The sequence below is a fragment of the Malurus melanocephalus genome, unplaced genomic scaffold (genome assembly GCF_030028575.1).
Source record: "Malurus melanocephalus ecotype Western Australia unplaced genomic scaffold, MMel_1.1 scaffold_566, whole genome shotgun sequence".
Classification (NCBI taxonomy): domain Eukaryota; kingdom Metazoa; phylum Chordata; class Aves; order Passeriformes; family Maluridae; genus Malurus; species Malurus melanocephalus.
This window is the reverse complement of record NW_026623798.1, coordinates 57,448-75,895: the sequence shown is the minus strand read 5'-3', so window position 1 is coordinate 75,895 and position 18,448 is coordinate 57,448. Positions and strand designations below refer to the sequence as shown.

The 18,448-nt window shown below is 39.1% G+C and overlaps 2 protein-coding genes across 13 annotated transcripts in view; one reads left to right on the top strand and one right to left on the bottom strand.

The window, feature by feature from the left end:
- The window catches only part of GIGYF2 (GRB10 interacting GYF protein 2), a 75,484-nt gene that overhangs the window by 23,594 nt on the left and 33,442 nt on the right, over positions 1–18,448 (bottom strand). For all 12 annotated transcript variants that reach the window (XM_057382360.1, XM_057382359.1, XM_057382365.1 and 9 more), the window contains one exon: positions 3,215–3,394. In XM_057382360.1, the coding sequence (XP_057238343.1) occupies positions 3,215–3,394 (180 nt within the window). The remainder of the gene's footprint in view (positions 1–3,214; positions 3,395–18,448) is intronic.
- On the top strand, positions 9,016–17,278 carry KCNJ13 (potassium inwardly rectifying channel subfamily J member 13). The gene is given in 5 exon segments (XM_057382385.1): positions 9,016–9,034; positions 9,037–9,112; positions 9,114–9,180; positions 15,299–15,779; positions 16,575–17,278. Coding segments are annotated over 5 exon segments (1,266 nt in total). The 3' UTR covers positions 17,198–17,278.

Below are 18,448 nucleotides of genomic sequence, written 5' to 3'. Positions count from 1 at the left end.
GTATCTTCAAAGTTCAAATGAAGAACCATTTATTCTGCTTGCAGAGGTTTTAGTCACACCACCTTTYATAGCCCCCGCATTCAGAGCTACATGGAGAGGCAAAAAGACATAGGTGGAGCAGACATATGACCTCGTTYCTTAATAACAAAATGTGTTCAGAAAAACCCGGTTAGAATATAGGCTRTAATTCAGGTCTGAAGTATCAGGCTGCCAACATTTAAAACATGCTATAAGCAGAGATAAACCTAAAGTTTTTTAACCAACAGCTAGGACATAAACATAGCTTTAAGAYAGTATCACTAGCCACTAGATACACATTCAAGATTTCAAGTGTAAAGATAATTTTAAGCTTAATTTATCCCATGCAATTTATGGTGACATTGTAGGTAAAAGACAGGACTACTGACTGCTTCAGGAAATCCAAGTACATATYAGCCTCAATTATTAATAGATATTTATCTCTTACAAGTTATACTCTCTAATTCAGCTGTGAAATTTTCAACATATACTAAAACAACACTGAGTGCTAAACTAAACACTTAAATAAAGTGAGTATTTTTTGGCACATGTTACACGAATCTAGTTCTTTGCTAGTTTTAGAGGAAGACTCTCCAGAGCACTTTAGTTGCTTCAACATATTTAAGAAACACAAGGAACAACGCCCAAAAATTCAACTCTAGTTGAATCACAGCACCTGATTCTGAAAGTGGAGTGAATGAAGATGATTTTCAAAAGCCTTTCAAAAAAAAGCAGCAACTGAACTCTTTATATGAGAGTACAGCTTAAGGCCTCTCTCAATTGCTTTTCAGGGAAAAGATCTATTTAAAGAGCTCTTTAAGTAAGCACAMAAAATCATATCAGAAATTCTAGGCAAGAAAAAATTATTCCTCTTCCTTAAGGCTGACTTGGCAAACAAAATCATAAGCACCTATAGATYAGTCACCAGTTTTGAGACCGAAACAGGTTTTTGTATATGTTTCTGACAAAACAGACTTGCCTTGCAAATTTAAAGGGCAATCATTCTAYAAATGCAAGAATTGGAACATAAAATAATTTTAAAAGATGGTTAAAAATTAAAAGRAAAARAAAATAGATAACTTTGAAGCAGCCAGTGAATCTACATCTGTGGTCACACTCCTCTTGCAAATACTTAGCCAGTCTACACATCCTAGCAGGGACTACATAGAGCCAAGCTAAAGGAAGGATCAGCTAAGCAAATGATGACAGTCCTCTGAAAACATTKCTCTATTTTTAGCAGGACATATGATTATACTATTACCTAACATCGGAATAAGTACAAAGAAGCAGTTCAAGCCACAATTTGAGTTAAACTCATTGTTTAAAGCAAAAATGTAATTAAAACCATTTTGACAGTTCTGTGGGTACTACTAACAGCAGAATTCAAATACAGCTCTGATGAAAGGTGAAACTAAGAAAACACAGCTGTCAGCTCAGGCTATCTTAAAACTAGCAACTTTTCTGCAGATTCATATAACTCTTTGAAAAGGCTTTCAATGATACCTGCTAAATCTAACTTTAAGAGAAGTTCAGTTAGTTTCTACAACACTGAAAAATCARATAAGCAGTGATATTTTCCATGAGAGAAGTAAGAYGAATTTTCAAAACCCTTCTCAAAACATCTTCCAAAAAAGTTCAAATCCTGAATGAACTTTGAGGTCTACACTTCCTTTCAAGCTAAAACATGCRGCTTGTAGTCACAGAACACTCCACTCCTGAGTGCTGTGCTGCTTTCATGTGGTAGGCTTGCCTGATGTYGCCTTAACAAAGCAGCAGTGTCTGATCAACAGCTGTGACCAAACACTATGGAAAAGAAAATCACATTCTTCAAAATTTGCCCTTTAGCCTTGCTCTAAACAGAATACATCTGATGATAAATCAAACCTTGGACTTGCTGCTAAATATTTGTATAAGCTATTTGAGGGCAATTATTCACGGCTGTGGAGAGGGCTGAGAACAGAGGTTATGGTTGCTCACAACAGTAGCAGTAYTGAAAGTCTGGGATGTTGAAAAGGGCAACAGACCCATTGTAAGAGCAACTGGAACTTTTTTATTGAAGAAAAGAAGTTGTCCACCAAAAATACCCTGTGCTTTCTTCGCTTTCCTATTAAGTTTAGCACGGAGCAAAGGAGGCTCAAAGTGGGGACCTTATTACCCTGTATAACTACCAGAAAGGATGTTTAGACTGGGCATTAGGAGCAACTTCTTCACTGAAAGGGCTGTCAAATATTTGGCACAGGTTACCCTGGGAAGCAGGGCAGTCAGAGTGCCTGGAGTTACTTAAAAGATGTACAGAAATGACACTTAAGGACATGGTTTAGTGGTGGCCTTGGCAGTGCTGAGTCAATGGTTAGGCTCAATCAACTTAAAGGTCTATTGCAAACTTAACAATTTTATGATTCTATGAAGATAATAATGGAAAAGACTAATCCTCCACTGGTATTTCAGAAGCCTTCTGCAGCCAAAAGATATCAAAACCCAGGATCCCACATCACGTATGACCGAATCTTTTCCAAAGAGAAGGAAAAGAATATATGTTTCAGTCAAACTACTGAAATACCAAGCTCTCCTTTGTATATCTCCCACAAAGCTGGCAATACAATGCTGGAAAGCAAATGAACAGACTTGCCCTACCAGGCTGGGGAAGGGGAGAGTGAAACCAAAGAGATGCCTGAAATTTATCGAGACAAGACATCCTGTAACTAAATACAAAATGCATAGAGTAAAATGCATATTTTGAGATTTTCCAAGGTTGCTTTTTGGCAGTGCAAAYGCATCTGAAAAAAGGTCAGAGGTCAATGACCAGAGTGGTTTAGTTTCAGTGTCACTKTGCAGCCTTAGGTACACTGCCTCATGTGGGTGATTTCCACCCCTGCACTAACACGGCCACAACGAAACAGTGCTATTAAAAACCCCTTATTTTACCAGGTATATATACACCTGGACCACAATACGGACAAGGGAACAGCACAAAAATATTGTTCCCTTAAATATGTAAGGGTACTCAGGATGCTAAAACAAAAGGTACATAATTTTATGCTAATGATTTTGTGATCAAAAGTCCCACACATGCCAGAACAGTATTTATCGATATGTATGAACCTATTTTTGTCCTGAATGAGGCACTTCCCTCTCCTCATGGCTTCTGCCCTTTCTCTATAACCACGACTGCATGTTTGCCCAGCTCTGCTCTCACCTGGACTGTGAGGACGCCACCTCTCCCCATCTCTCCGTGACCCAGCCAGTCGCCAGCCTCCATCCTCATCTTCCCCATTCTGTTCCTCCCTGAAGATGCGCCAGTTCTCGCTCTCAGAGCGTATAAACTCGTGTTTCCTCCCTGCAGTTGCTGTCCCACCTTCCTCAAAGTTTGGTCTCACTGCAAAGAAAACACAGGCCAGTGAACATGTGTACTGTCTTTCAGAACACAGAAATACAAAAGGGTTGAAATCTTGCTCCACTGGAGTGAAAAATGCATCAAAAGTGGCTACAGAAACCTAGGAGAAGAATGGAAATTCAGGGAGGAAACATGACAGATTTAAGAAATCCAGGTCACTAAGTACCTTGGGATGGAATAGAAAAAAAAATACAATCCAGAAGAAAGCAAAGCAGACAAGCAATTACAACACGKATAGAAAAGACAGAGGAGGAAAATGCAGTTTAAGAGATGTAGGAAAACGTAGAAACGTAGAACAGAAAACATGCAAAAGTGTGCCAAGAGAAAGAATAAACTGCTGTATCATGAAGTGTCCCAAGCTAAAGGAAAATGGGAGCACAGTACACACGCTATATAAACACATATTTGCTACTTCTGTAATAAAAAGAATGTGAGATCTGTTTATTTAATCTGACATACAGCATTCTTGGTTTTTAGGAAACACTGAAAATTTTTAAAAAGCATTGAGGAATAAACAAGAATAAACTTAGCAATGTTAACATTATGCTGTGAATCCATCTTCTGGAAAGCCAAGGTCAGTGTATGAAGGGCTAGAAGCAATTACACTTGAGATGAAGGATAAGCCTAGCAGAAGTTTAGGAGGTAAGTCTTTCAGTTCCCAATTTRCATTATGTGGTATTTAAAACAAAATGAAGTCCTTGAGTACTTATGAAGAGTAACACCGTCAGAAAAGCAAGATACAAATATTTTTATTAGAAGACTTTATACACCAAGACATTATACACCAAGATTTCCCCATCGTACACCAGTATGCCAAGGCTTAACACAGATGCTGCTTTCACTGCTGACACCCTGAMAAGGTACATCACGACTGAAGTAAGTTTCTTCAGCTGTGTAGCACCAGAATTCTCACAGGAACCATAATGATGCCACTTCCTCACTGATACCTGAAAGTGTTAACCTGAAATTGTGTTATCTTTAAAAACGTTTTTATTCAAATACTAGAGAAAGGAATACTGAAACTTCCAAAGTCCAAAAATGTAAGATGTTTTTTGGGGAAGTCTGTTTAGTATGCCTGCTTTGTTAAGACAGCAAAAACAAAAGCAAGCATGACCGTGTACTAAGACTCCTGGGGTAGAAAGAGATGCTTCTAAGAACTTAGTTTAGGAAGTATAGGAGAATACATTTCCCTTTCTTAGCATCAGGCATTTTTTTCAGTAAATGACAAAGATGAGGAAACAAAGAAGATGTGAAATTCTGTGGCATACTAGATGCCWGTTTAGATATTGAAAATTCTTCCTACTAGCGATATTGCACTCTGGAGACAGGAAGCACACACTGGTTCTCTACTTTGCATGTACYGTGGAGAAAAACTAACCTTCCTTCTCTACCATCTCAAAACACTGGAGGCAAAAAATTATTTTTCGTTTTCTAGCTCTAAATTTTTGGGATACCTTCCTCTTATGCTGTTCCTATATGAAGAGCTAAAGCACACTGGCTAATTTAAGGTCCAGTACCAGTACCAACAGGTAACATCAGCTTTGAAGCCCAACCTTYACTACACCAAAGGGGACATCTGGCTGAAGATCACTTCTGTATTTGTTGGGCTTTCAGAAACAAACAAAAAAAAAATCTTAGATGGTATATTTTGGCAAGTCCCTGGTGATATGACTCCAAATAAAACAAAAYTGCTGGAGGTACTCAACTCCCTTCATTTGGTAGATGCAGTGGTAGCAAATTCTCTCATCTGGAGTGGATGAACCTTGGCAGATAAGGGTCAGCCACATTCTTCCATGTTTTCCCATGCTTCAGGGAAAATTCAGGAATGGAACAAGCCAGATAGAAAATGTAAGTCCAGGAAATATTTTTTTTTTTTTGGTTAAGGTATCTTAAAAAATATGATGCAGACTAAGGTAACAGAAAGTGCAGGGAAGGCTCTTACCACTGCTTCTTGGATGGGCTTCCCATAATAGAAAAGCTGGAGGCAGAGCTACAGAGCCAAGTCAGCTGGAAGTAAAACACATGGAAAGAGTGGCGCAGGAGAAAGCTGCAACCCAGCCAGGAGAGCCTAAGTCCCAGACAACAAGGAAAATGCCTCATTCTTTCTGAACTTATTTTTAAAATGTTATATGGAGGAAGAGAGATCCAATTTTTATTATTCTGCAGCACATTAACTTTTGTCTTACTAAAACAGTTACTGAAAGAAAAAAGTTATTCAAATCACTATTTTGAGACAAGAGAAGTAATATTTTTACAGATTTATCTATTATTGTCATTAAAACTCATAGCTATTACTTGACACTTACTCAGTAACATTAATTTGAGAGATTTTAGACCCTACCAATTAAGAAAAAAAGGGATATTCTTCCTTTCCATTTTAAGTTCAGTTGATTCTGGAGACTGCTCTTTAATACAAACAAGCTCTCAGCTCATAGGCTCTGTTCCACTCTTCCAAAAGCATTTGGGAAAAAAGGTCACTTAAACAGTCTTGTGAAGTCTGCTTTGCCTCTGTATATGCATGTTTTAGCCCCTCTGCACATCCACTCATGCTACAGGCAAACCAAGACAACTCAGGTTCTGTTACTCCCTAGGAGAGCAGATTTGCTTCCCAAGAACTGAACTATCAAAGTCAGGTTTTGAACGCTGAAAATGGGCTTTGAAACACATCTCTACAGAGACTACAAAATGTCAAATGCTGTTTGCCAAGATCAGATTCAAGTGGGATCCTGCCCCTCTTCTGATTTTAAAATCCATGGCATTAGAAATAAAAAAAAATAAAAAAAATCAAATATAAGGGGTCAGTATTACATTCATCTGAGGACAGGACCACCTGTGGCTCCAAAAACTTTCCAAACACAGCAGCACCCCAATGTGTCACATCAGAGACCGTTCTGGAGCCACATTCAGTGGAATTAAGAGAAAAAATGCAGTGTCTCATGACATACTTCAGTTTCCTGGTACTAGGACACCATAGCAACCAACAAAGAACAAAGTATGTGTCCAAACAGGTCTGGCATTAGATGATYCTGAAGATTAGATAGACCAGCCAAGAAACTAGTTCCTTACAAACACAAACCGGTTACAAGGACTAGAAAAATCAAGCCATCCAAGTTACAGAAAGACTATGACAAATTGAATACAGGAATATTCCTACATTTTATCACTTCCAAAGTCCCAGAATATTCACTGCAAACTGTTCCTAGATTTGAGAACAATCATTTCAGCTGAAATTACCTAGGTCACAGAGTCAGTACTTAGCAATGTTTTAAGGATGAAAGAAACTAAAATGCAATCGATGGCTTTGCCTTGGACTAATTGACTGGACTTCCTGAAGAGAAGGAGCAGTAAAAGGGCACCTCTGTTCAAGCCTGTCACAAAGCCAGCAATGGTGTTTACAGAAAACTTCAGAAAGAGGTGAGTGGTATCCAGCCAGAAAAGCTTACAGCTGTGCAACACTGAGTTGAGGGGATACTAACTGTGAAGAACAAAACTGGATTCGGAGATGTGGCCCCATAGCAATGCATTTATGAAGAGTACTTACTAACAGAATGGCAAATAACTTCTGTTCTCCAGGCTGTCAGTCCATGTTTCCTATGCCATGCTCACTGTCTAGAGAGAATAAACAGGAAAGCGATGACTGACAGCACTGTTGTTTCCTCTACAGAGGGGCAAAAACCAGGAGTGTCTCTTAAGTGCTTTGGCTTGCTCTCTTCTCTCTGCTGCATGCTACACAATTCCTCAAGAGGAAAATTAAAAGAAAAATCTTCGCAGCCAGTGTTTTTAAAGGAACTAAGATAACTTTGCCTTAATGTGTAAATTTGTAGTTCACTTTACAGAAGAATAAAATAAATGCCCTTAAGATGATGTATCTACAGATGAATAAAATAATTATCCCTTAAGATAATGTGCCTAGAGAAAGATTACCTTATCATTAGAACAATACTGGACATGCTAGGAACAYCACAGGAATACAAATGCCATGAAGTGATTCTCAGTGACAGAYGAGAAGTTCTGAATCCCATTTCTAGCTTCAAATTTTCAATCYCAACAGTAAGTCTCAAGAAGATACAACTCAAATAACACTCCGCATTTTTTCACTAAATTGGCCATTATCTACTGTCACCAGTGTAGGTGAGCCAGTTGATTCAAAGGAATAAACAAGAGAGTCTAAGTCCATAACACACCTGGAAATCACGCACTGCACCCAGTTTCACCTGCTGTATAACTGTGTTGAAATTTCCAACCCATTCAGTTGAATTTGATTAGAAAAACCTGTGACMACAAAGCATATGCCTTCTATAGTTCAAAAGATGGTTTCCAAGAATATACAACTAGGAACCAAAATTCTACTTGTGAGTAAGTGAGGCTGTCTGTAGTGGAAATTCAACTAAGACTACAAAAGGACGGATGAAGGACGATTCACACTGTCCTATAGCACTGTCACACTGGTGAAAGTCCCCCGGCACTACATTATTTGCTCTAGTTCTGAAAATCACACTGTGCTTGACAACTTTCGGTGCTGTGCCTGAACATGTATTAAAATGTTCCATACTAATGAAGCAAAAAATTAATGTTTTGCAATTTAGGGTTGGGGGAAGGTTAAAGAAGAAAAAATAGGGAGGAATTTGTTTCCTAAGCAGGAAAGTCTACATTAATAATTTTCCCAGCAGGCCTTCAGTAGTTTTACTGCAAACAACCAGAGCCTTTGTTTCTCAGATCCTCTTACATCTGACGTTCAAAGCCCTCACATCAGCAGCTCACCAAGGAATAAAAGGGTGAGGCAGAACTGTGYTCCAGAGCAGTCCTCAGAGGTGGTCCAGCAGGGCAGCACACGCAGCACTCTGCACAGCCGCTTGCTCAGACATACCCTCAACAACTCCTCTCATTTCGTGAGTGAAAGAGCAAACAGCTTAAGCGAAAGTGGTTTCATTTGCTGCATGGAATCAGCTAGCCATCTAATCTGCCTTGTTTCATTCCTCGGCTTTAGCAAAATCCTGTGATTAATTCCATGTTTTCAAAAAGGAATGATGTGGAGATRGAAGTGGCCAGGTCTACATCTTCTGAGCAGCATTAGGCTGCAATTAACTCAGCAACACCCTCGTGAGGCCACAAGCTGCACCACGAGCTGCATTCACCTTCCCATTAACACTCTGGAGCTTGGGATATAACAGGAAAGGAAGAAGTGARACTGCAGTGAGACAGAAGAGTCTCTCTTCACCCAAATAAACAGTAGTTAACACCGATTAGAGAAAAAGTATCACTGAATAGGATGGGTTTTCAACAGCAACATGGGAATTTTTCCATTCAGCTTTGCCAAGGGAATTTTGGCCTTTGCAACTTTCCTGTAAAACTAAGATTACACAAACCTAAAAAATTATCTTGAGGATAATTCTTGAGGATAATGAGGAGGAAGGCACCCCTTCTCCAAGAAAGTGTTTGAGGATTTCTTCTGGGCTAAGGGTTTGTGTTGGGTAAAGAAATGCTCCTAACAAACCAGCATTCTTTTCCACATGATCAGAGCTAACTGGCCCCCCTGCAGGCAAAATGACCAATCAAATCAGCTTCAGATAGAAACCAATCCCCCCAGCACTATAAACACAGGAATGAGACATACAAACCCATTTTAAAGGTACTGGAGTTTTTTTTTAAATCTCTACCAACTACTTGTGGGAAGTTTCTTGCTAGTGCTGAGACCAATACACCAGACCAGTCCCTCTCCTGGAGCCCAGGTTACCCCCTCCTCCTGCWCACAAACCGTCTTAAGATTGGTAAGTACATGAAACCATTATATTTTTTTCCTTTTTCTTACTGTACAATTTGAAATTGTTTTGTCATTCTTTAATCAAAGAAAAGTTATTTTGGTGCAGAGTTTTATTTCTAAAGCTTGCTAAACTAAGTACCATCTTAAACAAAATGGTTGCTGATTTTCCCCCCTCAAAAAGAAGAAAATGCTTTCTCAGATGACAGTCTTAAGAGCACAAAGAGCAAAACCAGTCTTTATACTGTATATTTTCAGAAAGTTCTTGAGGTGAACAGTGTTGGAAAGGCTCTGTGCAGAGAGCGAACATTTGCAAGCTGCAGCTACAGCAGCTGGGTGTTATGAAATTAGCCAAGAAATGAAAAAGTCATCCTCACCTTACTGCTCTCATAATAACTCAGCATTTAACTTCAGTTCCATCACAAATTAAAAAAAAAAAAAAACCAAGCTTCACGTCTTCAAACTGGCTTTTACTATCTACAATTGTATCTCAGACTTCAAAAGTTTTCAACCAATGCTTTCATTCCCTGTGCTCATGGATACACAGCAAGCTGGCACCACTGCCAGGACACTACACACAGGAATGGAGTGAACTCCAAAATCCTGGAAAATTCAGCCATTCTAGGCAAGCCATGGAAAAATCTGCATCACACATGGCACAACTGCTCTTCAAAAACAGCAAGTTCCACATAAAAAAGGGTGGTAGCAAACTTCTATTACCGCAGCTTTACGTCAAATAAAAGCTTTCCTCATAACTGTCAGATTTCTTCTCCATTATCAATATTTAATTTTACATTTAAGTTTCTTTATAAAGATTTAATATATACTAGAATATTTTAAAACCTTTACCAAGACTTTGCTTAAATGCTGTTTTTCTGCTTCTCTTAAGGTGGCCAGACTAGTTGGTCCACTCAGATGCTACTTCAAAATCAAGAATTAGTGTTCATATGAATCCTCAGAGTACTTATGTGAAAATACATTATATACAAAATGGAATATTATTTAGATACCCAAAAATTAAGTATATAAGCAGCCTTGTTGCCTGTACTGTAAAAGGAGACATAYTCTCCTATTTTACCACCTCTTTTCTTCAAAGTGCATTCTGTAATAAACTGTCATGAAAAGTCAAATGTACAAGGTCTCACATCCTATCCTTTATGGCACTTGCTTTGAAAAATATGACCATTGTTGGGGTCATCAAATTCAAGTTTCCATTTTTACAAGACCTACTTATATGTTACAAGTCCTGAAAACTGTTACCTTAATTCTGAATACTGCTCAGAAGTAACAGTTTTGTCACAAACTACCTCCATTCATCTCAGAGAAGCATTCGCTACAAAAACAAAGGGACAAACGTTTGAAATGTTAATTGTTCYACTAACAACAGCAGCACAAGCTTTCAACCAAAGTAGCTACTCAAACTGAATTACTTCTTACATTTCTAAGATTGTTCCCTAATATAAATTATATGATTCAGTCAAGCCATCCTCACTGAAAAAAAMCCTTCATTTCCTAATAATAATGTCAGAGCATCTCCAACGGTGGTCATCCAGTCGAAAAATACAATACAGAATAATCTAAACATACACCAAAATAAACATTTTAATAGCACGGAAAGTGCCTAAAAAAAAATTACAATCTCCATTTGTTCTTGTTGCAAAGTGCAGAGGCAGCAAAAGATTTGAACAATGCCAGCTCAGAGCAGACAAGGCTTAAATCTGAAGCTTGTAGGTGATCATGCGGACCCAAGAAAAGAGGGAACATACACATTCCCATAGGGGCACACCGCCACCACCCAGGTTCTAGTAAATCTTCAAAGCATGCTGCAGTTGTAAGCAGTTTCTGCAGTCACTCCCAGAAAACAGCAGGTCCTCATGACCACTTTTCTGGCAGAATGCAGCAGCACAGGATCAACTGCTTCAAATCCTTTCCAAGGTCAATTAAAATAGACTTCATTAAGACCAGAAGCCGAGCAGGTAGAGCAAACTGCAGAAGGCTCCCTGGAACACAGCTCTTCACAAGCTTGCAGATGCATTTGTGTATGGAGCTGAGAACCAGCTAGAAGTGCCACTTCAAATGCCTTCAACTGAGAAGGCAAATGAAAAGAAAATGAAGACAGTGTTTCCAATGAGTTCCCCTGCAACCCTACCAGAGTCCTAAGGAAAAGCTAAGCGACAGGAAAGGAGAGGAAATCAATGTGGAGGTGTGGATGAGGAATGCAATAAAGGCTGTTACAACACAAGGCAGAAGATCTCAAACAAAAAGTTAAGTGTGAGACAGCTTTGTGCTGGATCATCAATTTCAGGAATGCAAGCAAGATCCTAAAGCTGTAAGGCAAGGTTTYATTACACATGAATCATTAGATACCCAGGCCAGTTTAAAACCTGTCCTACTACTAGAAGAAGGAACCTGAAGCTCTTAAAAAAATTAATATTCACCCGACCTTGATTTGTCTTAGAGGAGAGTATAGAAGAAAGATGCCAGGATGAGGGACAAGCTGGTAAAAAGACTGGAAATCAATAAAAGCTAAGAACTGGCATACACACTGGTRTTGATGATAATTTAGCTTACAAGAGACTGCAAACAGGAAGGATTACACACAGTAAATGCATGATAAGGGACTGGTCAGCATGCCAAAAGAGGTTTAAAAAGGAGATTTTGGACAATTCCTGTTTTTTGAATCAGGGGCTATCAGGTAGGAGATGTAGGGACAAGAAACACCCCAAAGCTTCAACAGGTGCACAAGTCAAGAACCAGGAAAAGCAAAACCCACTAAATAATGTAACATAAAGGTTTTTAAGAGACCACTGGACAAATCTAGATTAGAAACCATGCATGCATGTTATAGTGGAGATAAGCATTCTCCRACAAGCATAGAATTTTTCTTTTCAAGTCAAAGTAAATTCCTTTCCTAAAACATACACCATTTGACACTGGGATTAATGTGGAGTCATCAAGGACCATGTCAGGCAGGGGACTGAAGCAGGTGGTCCAAACTTCATTAATTTACCACTAACAAGGAAAGATGGCATTTGTCTTTTTTAATTATAGGCAAGGAAGGGAGCAGACAGAAGACATTAATACTTTTTAAATTCAAAATCTACTCTTAATCTSACTCTGCTTTTGAGAATACAGAGGACTGATCCTCCAGTCTGGGTACACTATTTTCCACAGGGCAGTTATTCTTTCACCGCTTACCCTCACCCAACTRCATTGCTTTCAGAGCTTATTTACAGTTTCTTATCTGTTCTTATTCCAAGAAGCTGAGACTTGTGGCTCCTAATCCTTCAATAGTGCTTGAAAARGGGGTGTTGGAACTCAAGATTACATATTTCCAATGTTATTCCTGCACTGAAATAGAGAAGTAACAATTTCAACRGTCCTAGACTAGAAAAATGAGAGCACTCTATCAAATGAGACCAGTGCATAATCTSGGGTAACCTCAGAAGGCAAATTCATCTGCTGGGAGACTCAAGGAGCAGAGACACAGGACTGTTCTGAAATGTACYGCTATGGGGCTAATGGAGGCTTCTCTTTCTGAACTACCTACAAAACCTGTCAGGAATCAATCCTTCCCCATTGAAAAGATCCCAAAGAACCTGACCGATTTCTTTCAGTGTTTTAAGACAACATTAAGTGACTAATCACCACCCTAAGAAGCTGCTTAATTGACAAATCTGAGATCCTGCAATGCTGACAACATTTGCTCTAAGTCTGTGGTGTTCAAGCACACTGCCTTAGCACTTGGGTGAAGATTGAAGCAYAGCCAAGAAAAATTTACCATATTAAGAATGTTTTCCCTTTTTCTTTATGTATCTAACACAGCAGGAAACTGTTCTATCACCAATCAGTCATTATCAGATTCATTTTCACAACATGTATTTGTTTTGTGAACCCAAACTGCTTAGTCTGCAAAGCAGACGGTTCCCTCAAAGTACCATGAAAATTTACAGAAAAGCACAACTTTTGGCTTTTGGTTGTGTTTTGTTTTTTGGGKTTTTTTTTGTTGGTTTGCTGGTTTGTTTTGAATGCATGATGCATCAAGAAGCATTTCATTGTGTAAGTGTTCTCTATTCAAACAAGCGTTTCTCGTCAGTACTGCTTATTCTAAGATTATAAAACCAAGTCACAACTCCTTTTGAGCATGGTCTACATCATCCTTCCCATCTAGAGATGCCCATTTTCTGTTCTTTCAAGGCCTCTAGAAAGACTTGTCTAAAACKTAACATGAGGACTATGCTCTACAGACAAGTCACTAATCATTAGATTACCAAAGCATTTATAATGGTATTCAGGTTACTATGCAGCAGAAGTGAGAACTGCCATTCAGGGAGCTATGCAGCAGATTAAAGAGCCAACTCAGTGAAGCGGGACAGATCATGCTACAAACTGGATGGACTATGACCAGAACAGCCCAAGAAAAGTAGCCTGGTACCATACACAAGGAGAACCTCAGTAAATCCGCCATGGCCTCTGACACAGGGAATGGTTTCAAAATACGCCTCCTGGGAAACRTGAACTCAAAAATTAAAAATGAGGGGAAAACCACCAAATTCCACTCAGCCATCATCTACTCTCCCTCTCACTAGAGCATGGATAGAAGTAACAGCTGGATGGTTTGGAGAAGCTGCAGAAGAAAAATGAAAATTTAGCTAAATAGTGACTGTGATGTCAAKCCTCACACCTCAGTAGGCGCTAAACACAAGTAAAAGCAGAAGAGAATGTTTTGTAGTTACTAAAATTTGGTTGAAGATTAAGCAAATAGTAATGGAAACCACTGGTTCATAGGATCAAAGATCACAAGACAAATCTTCACTACCATAAATTTATKCTGAAGTTCATGATCCTTACATCTAACGCATTTCAAGAGAAAACTAAGACAGCACTGCTGGGGGGGAGGGGGAGGAAATCCAATCTCTCTACAAAAAAATGCAACAGACTGAAACAGTCATAATTTTTAAAAAGGTCAAAATTGATAGGACACCAAAACTGACATGGTGTATTACACCATGTATAATTATGATTTCCAGAACTTACATGTATGTTTAAATCCTCTGTTGTTCTATGAACAAGCTTCCTGATAACCTTCTTTAAAAATGTTGTAAACATTATGAAGTATTCATTTTACACAAATCTGTATTTAATTTTAATCTGTCCCAAGTGAACTTTAAACATCTAGTGTTTATACAATGTATGGCTTTGAGTGACCAGCGTCTTTTCTAAAGACATTTAGCAGCTCTGGCAAATTCCACAAGCTTTGAGGTTTAAAAGCAAACCAAGGAGCCTAACATGTCAAATATCTACAGGTTTCTATTTTATTTCCCACGTCTGCAACTCCACCTTAATTTCCGTAAGTTTGCCGCCCTAGAATACTTGGTCACTAATACAAATAGCACTGCTCAGGCAAACTAGACTGGAATTCATGTCACAGTGTAATTTCTGTATTGGTCTCCTGCCCTCTTTTTACCTGACCCTTACATAAACAGCCTCAGACTTCCAGAAGCAGCYCTGCCCTAAATATTGTAATTCTGCTTAACTGGATATGGTGGATGCAGACAGCAGACAATTCTTGAGCTAGGAGAGTCAGAAAGGGCTAGTAACTAAACTACAACATTCCCCTAAAATGCAAAAMTATATTAGAGAAATAACATTACAAACATTATTTCCTCAGTAATATTGTTAATAGCATTCACAATAGTATTGGTAAATTATTATATTCTGCTCAAATGAAGTTACAAAACCTGACATAATCAGACAAAATTCAGTTCCTTTTCACACACAATATGCCTAATCYCATCCCACTCTCCCCCAAAGAACTAAAGCATGTGACTCCAATGTAAATTTAGGAAAGTAAAGTATGAAATTTRTATTTATTTAAACAACTAAGCAGGGAAAATTTGAGAAGTAGTCTGATTTTTAAACCTAATCTTTTTTTTGCAAAGTATTACCACAAACAGCAGTAAATTCCTCTCCAGGCTCCTGACTTAATCTTCTCTGGATTGCAATGTATAAGCCCTCCTTTGTTGGCTGCAGTATTTCAACCCCTGCTGATGTGTCAGAAACTGTGAATGTTAGGCAAAATACAAACGTGGCATTGTATCACTTTTTCCGTTTCTTCTCCTCTCCAGAAGATGACAACAGATATGATAGAGAGCAACAGCACCAAATCCAGAGCTCCCCTCCTGACTCAGAGATACCTGAGGCTGGTGACCAAGGATGGACACAGTACGTTCCAGATGGCYGGTGCCCAAGGCAGAGGTGTCGCGTACCTCCGAGACGCATGGGGGATACTCATGGACATGCGCTGGAGATGGATGATGCTCATCTTCTCGGCTTCCTTTGTCATTCACTGGCTGGTCTTTGCAGTGCTCTGGTATCTGCTGGCGGATGTGAATGGGGACCTGGAGCTGGACCACGATGCTCCACCTGACAACCACACTATATGTGTCAAATATATCACCAGTTTTACAGCTGCCTTCTCCTTCTCAYTGGAGACACAACTCACGATTGGCTACGGCACCATGTTCCCAAGTGGGGACTGTCCCAGCGCMATTGCACTGCTGGCAATCCAGATGGTCCTGGGGCTCATGCTGGAAGCCTTCATCACAGGTAATCGATTCTTCCTATTCCATCTTCACACACAATAAGTGTAACAATTGGATTTAAGAAGGGAGCTAGAAATAAATACTGTTCATTTTGATATATGAAAGAATAATTAAGGTAGTCACTTCAAAGACGATGAAATTTCAGCTACGCAGTACTGGAAGTTAAACTCCTTTCATGAACAAAAAACAAATCAGGTGTTATCAATATCTGGACTTAAGAATTTCATTATTCATTGGATAATACTCATGGCAGATCGCTGTATATCACTCTCAATCATTTATTTTGTATGCCATTATCCCTCTGAGMTTTTAACATATAACTACAATATTTGAAGTCAATTTGTTTTGACTTTTAAGGTATATTTCTGTTTAGATGAGCTATCTTCATTGATCTTTAATTCAGTGTTTATGTATTCCTCAGTACTCAAGGTAATGAAAATTTTTACAAYGTCACAGCTATTTTGAGGCATTTTAATTATTTAAAGTATTTTTCATATTTAAAGTAATTCAAAATACTTTGAAAATACACAGGTTACTGTGTATTAGAAAGAGCTTCTACACAGCAAGATCAGTTCCTATTACCAATTACAGTAAGTCAGGACAAGCTAACAGCCTCCTTACAGCTACAGTCCACTTTYAAATATCAATAAGTGACTGCAATTTAGAAAAATAAGCATTTTAGGACAGCTACAGTGCAGTTTTCAAGCATGGTCTTTCCAACCTCAGTCTGCTTCTGCTCTGTTGGAGCCTGCCCCCAGGCCTTGTGTTCGCACTCACTTTGCTCTTTCCCATGCTCCAGGTGCTTTCGTGGCCAAGATCGCACGCCCCAAGAACCGGGCACTCTCCATCCGCTTCTCACGTTCTGCTGTGCTCACGCACACCGAGGGGAAGCCACACCTCATGTTCCAGGTGGCCAACACTCGTTCCAGCCCCCTGACCAGCGTCCAGATCTCTGCTATACTTTACCAAGAATGGGAGAGCGGGCAGCTGTACCAAACTAGCATTGACTTCCATCTGGACAGCGTCATGGCAGACGAGTGTCCTTTTTTCATCTTCCCACTAACCTACTACCACTCCATCACTGCATCCAGCCCACTGGCTGCTCTCCTCCAAAGAGAAGCCCCYCACCACTTTGAGCTGGTCGTCTTTCTGTCAGCTGTGCAGGAGGGCACAGGAGAAACATGTCAGAGGAGAACATCCTACCTCCCATCAGAGATCCTGCTGTACCACCGCTTTGCCTCCMTGCTAGCCCGCAATGCCAAAGGTGAATACCAGATCAAGATGGAGAATTTTGACAAGACTATTCCTGAGCTCCCAGCTGCAGCTGACTCAAAGAATCCAAAAAGGACTGACAAGGAGATCCGCATCAATGGACAGCAYGCCGACAGCTTCCAGCTCTCCGAGACTGGCCTCACAGAGTAGAGAATATAAACCTTGAACTTCATGCTTTTTTTAATTATTACTACATTAAACTTTCAGTTTCCATTTAAAATTTTCCTTCCTTGCCTGMCCTGCCATCTTCTAGTGATCTCTCTTGAACTCCCACCCTTTTGATTACAACATGATATACAGAGTGAAAAGAATTTGTGTGCCCACTGAGGAGAGGCTGCATTAACCACTTGGGACAAAGTCAGGTACATAAATYGAAGAACTAATTCTTGGGAAATTAGAAGAGCTACCTGCTGAATTCACCAGACTATGATTAAAGCCGCACTGACCCTGAAAGGAGATACCATCAAAACACCCAAAGATGAGCAAAGTCATTAATAACCAGCTTGTGACAAAATGGACAACAATACAAAAGCAGAAACCAGTATGGGGTCATTCAGAAAATACATGAGTTCTGGTATAAGTAACTGTTCATCCAAGAGCCTAGCTTTTCTGTTCTCTTAACTCTTTGGGAACACAGAATTATACCATTTTGCAGATGGCTGAAAGTCCTGCCAATCTCTCATGGCAGTGAACAGCACTCCTACTGTGGTTATTAAGCAAAATTGTAAATAYTAAGGGCAGTTCTTCATTCTGCCAAGTAAGAGAACATGTCATTTACACACAGGTCTATGACGACACTATGAAAAAATCTTGATGTATWTGACAAATACTGCAATGGAAACTTTGTCTTATTTGGAAACACTGAATAAATTATTTAGCAGTAGAAAAAAAAAAGGACTATTTTTAATGAACGTACTTTTTTTTTAAAGACCCATACATTCCACATTTTCACCTTTGCGCTGCTTGTCTCAAGTATATCTGACCCAGAAGGATGCAATACATATATGAGAAGTAGAACTGCTTCCATTGGTATTTTATGCTTCTAACATTAATCTTTGCCTGTACACACAGCACAAAAAAATATTTAGAGACACTGAATCAATTTTGAAATAAAAAATTAAAACAAGCTATACATGAGACTTCTGTATTTAAGTGCCTCATAAACCTACTGCAATTAAGATGCTGAAAATCCTAAATAATTTATGATGCTAAAGGAAAAAAACAGTGATGATAACTATTTCCAAGCTCTCAACAAAAGCAGTGCCTATTAGGTGTTTATATCTGAACACAGAAGCTTATTGAAATAAAGTTATCTTTCAAAGATAAAAAMCTTTTCCCATGAACCCAGTTGGTATAAATAGCAACTTTCATTGACAAAAACATAACACACTACTGAATATG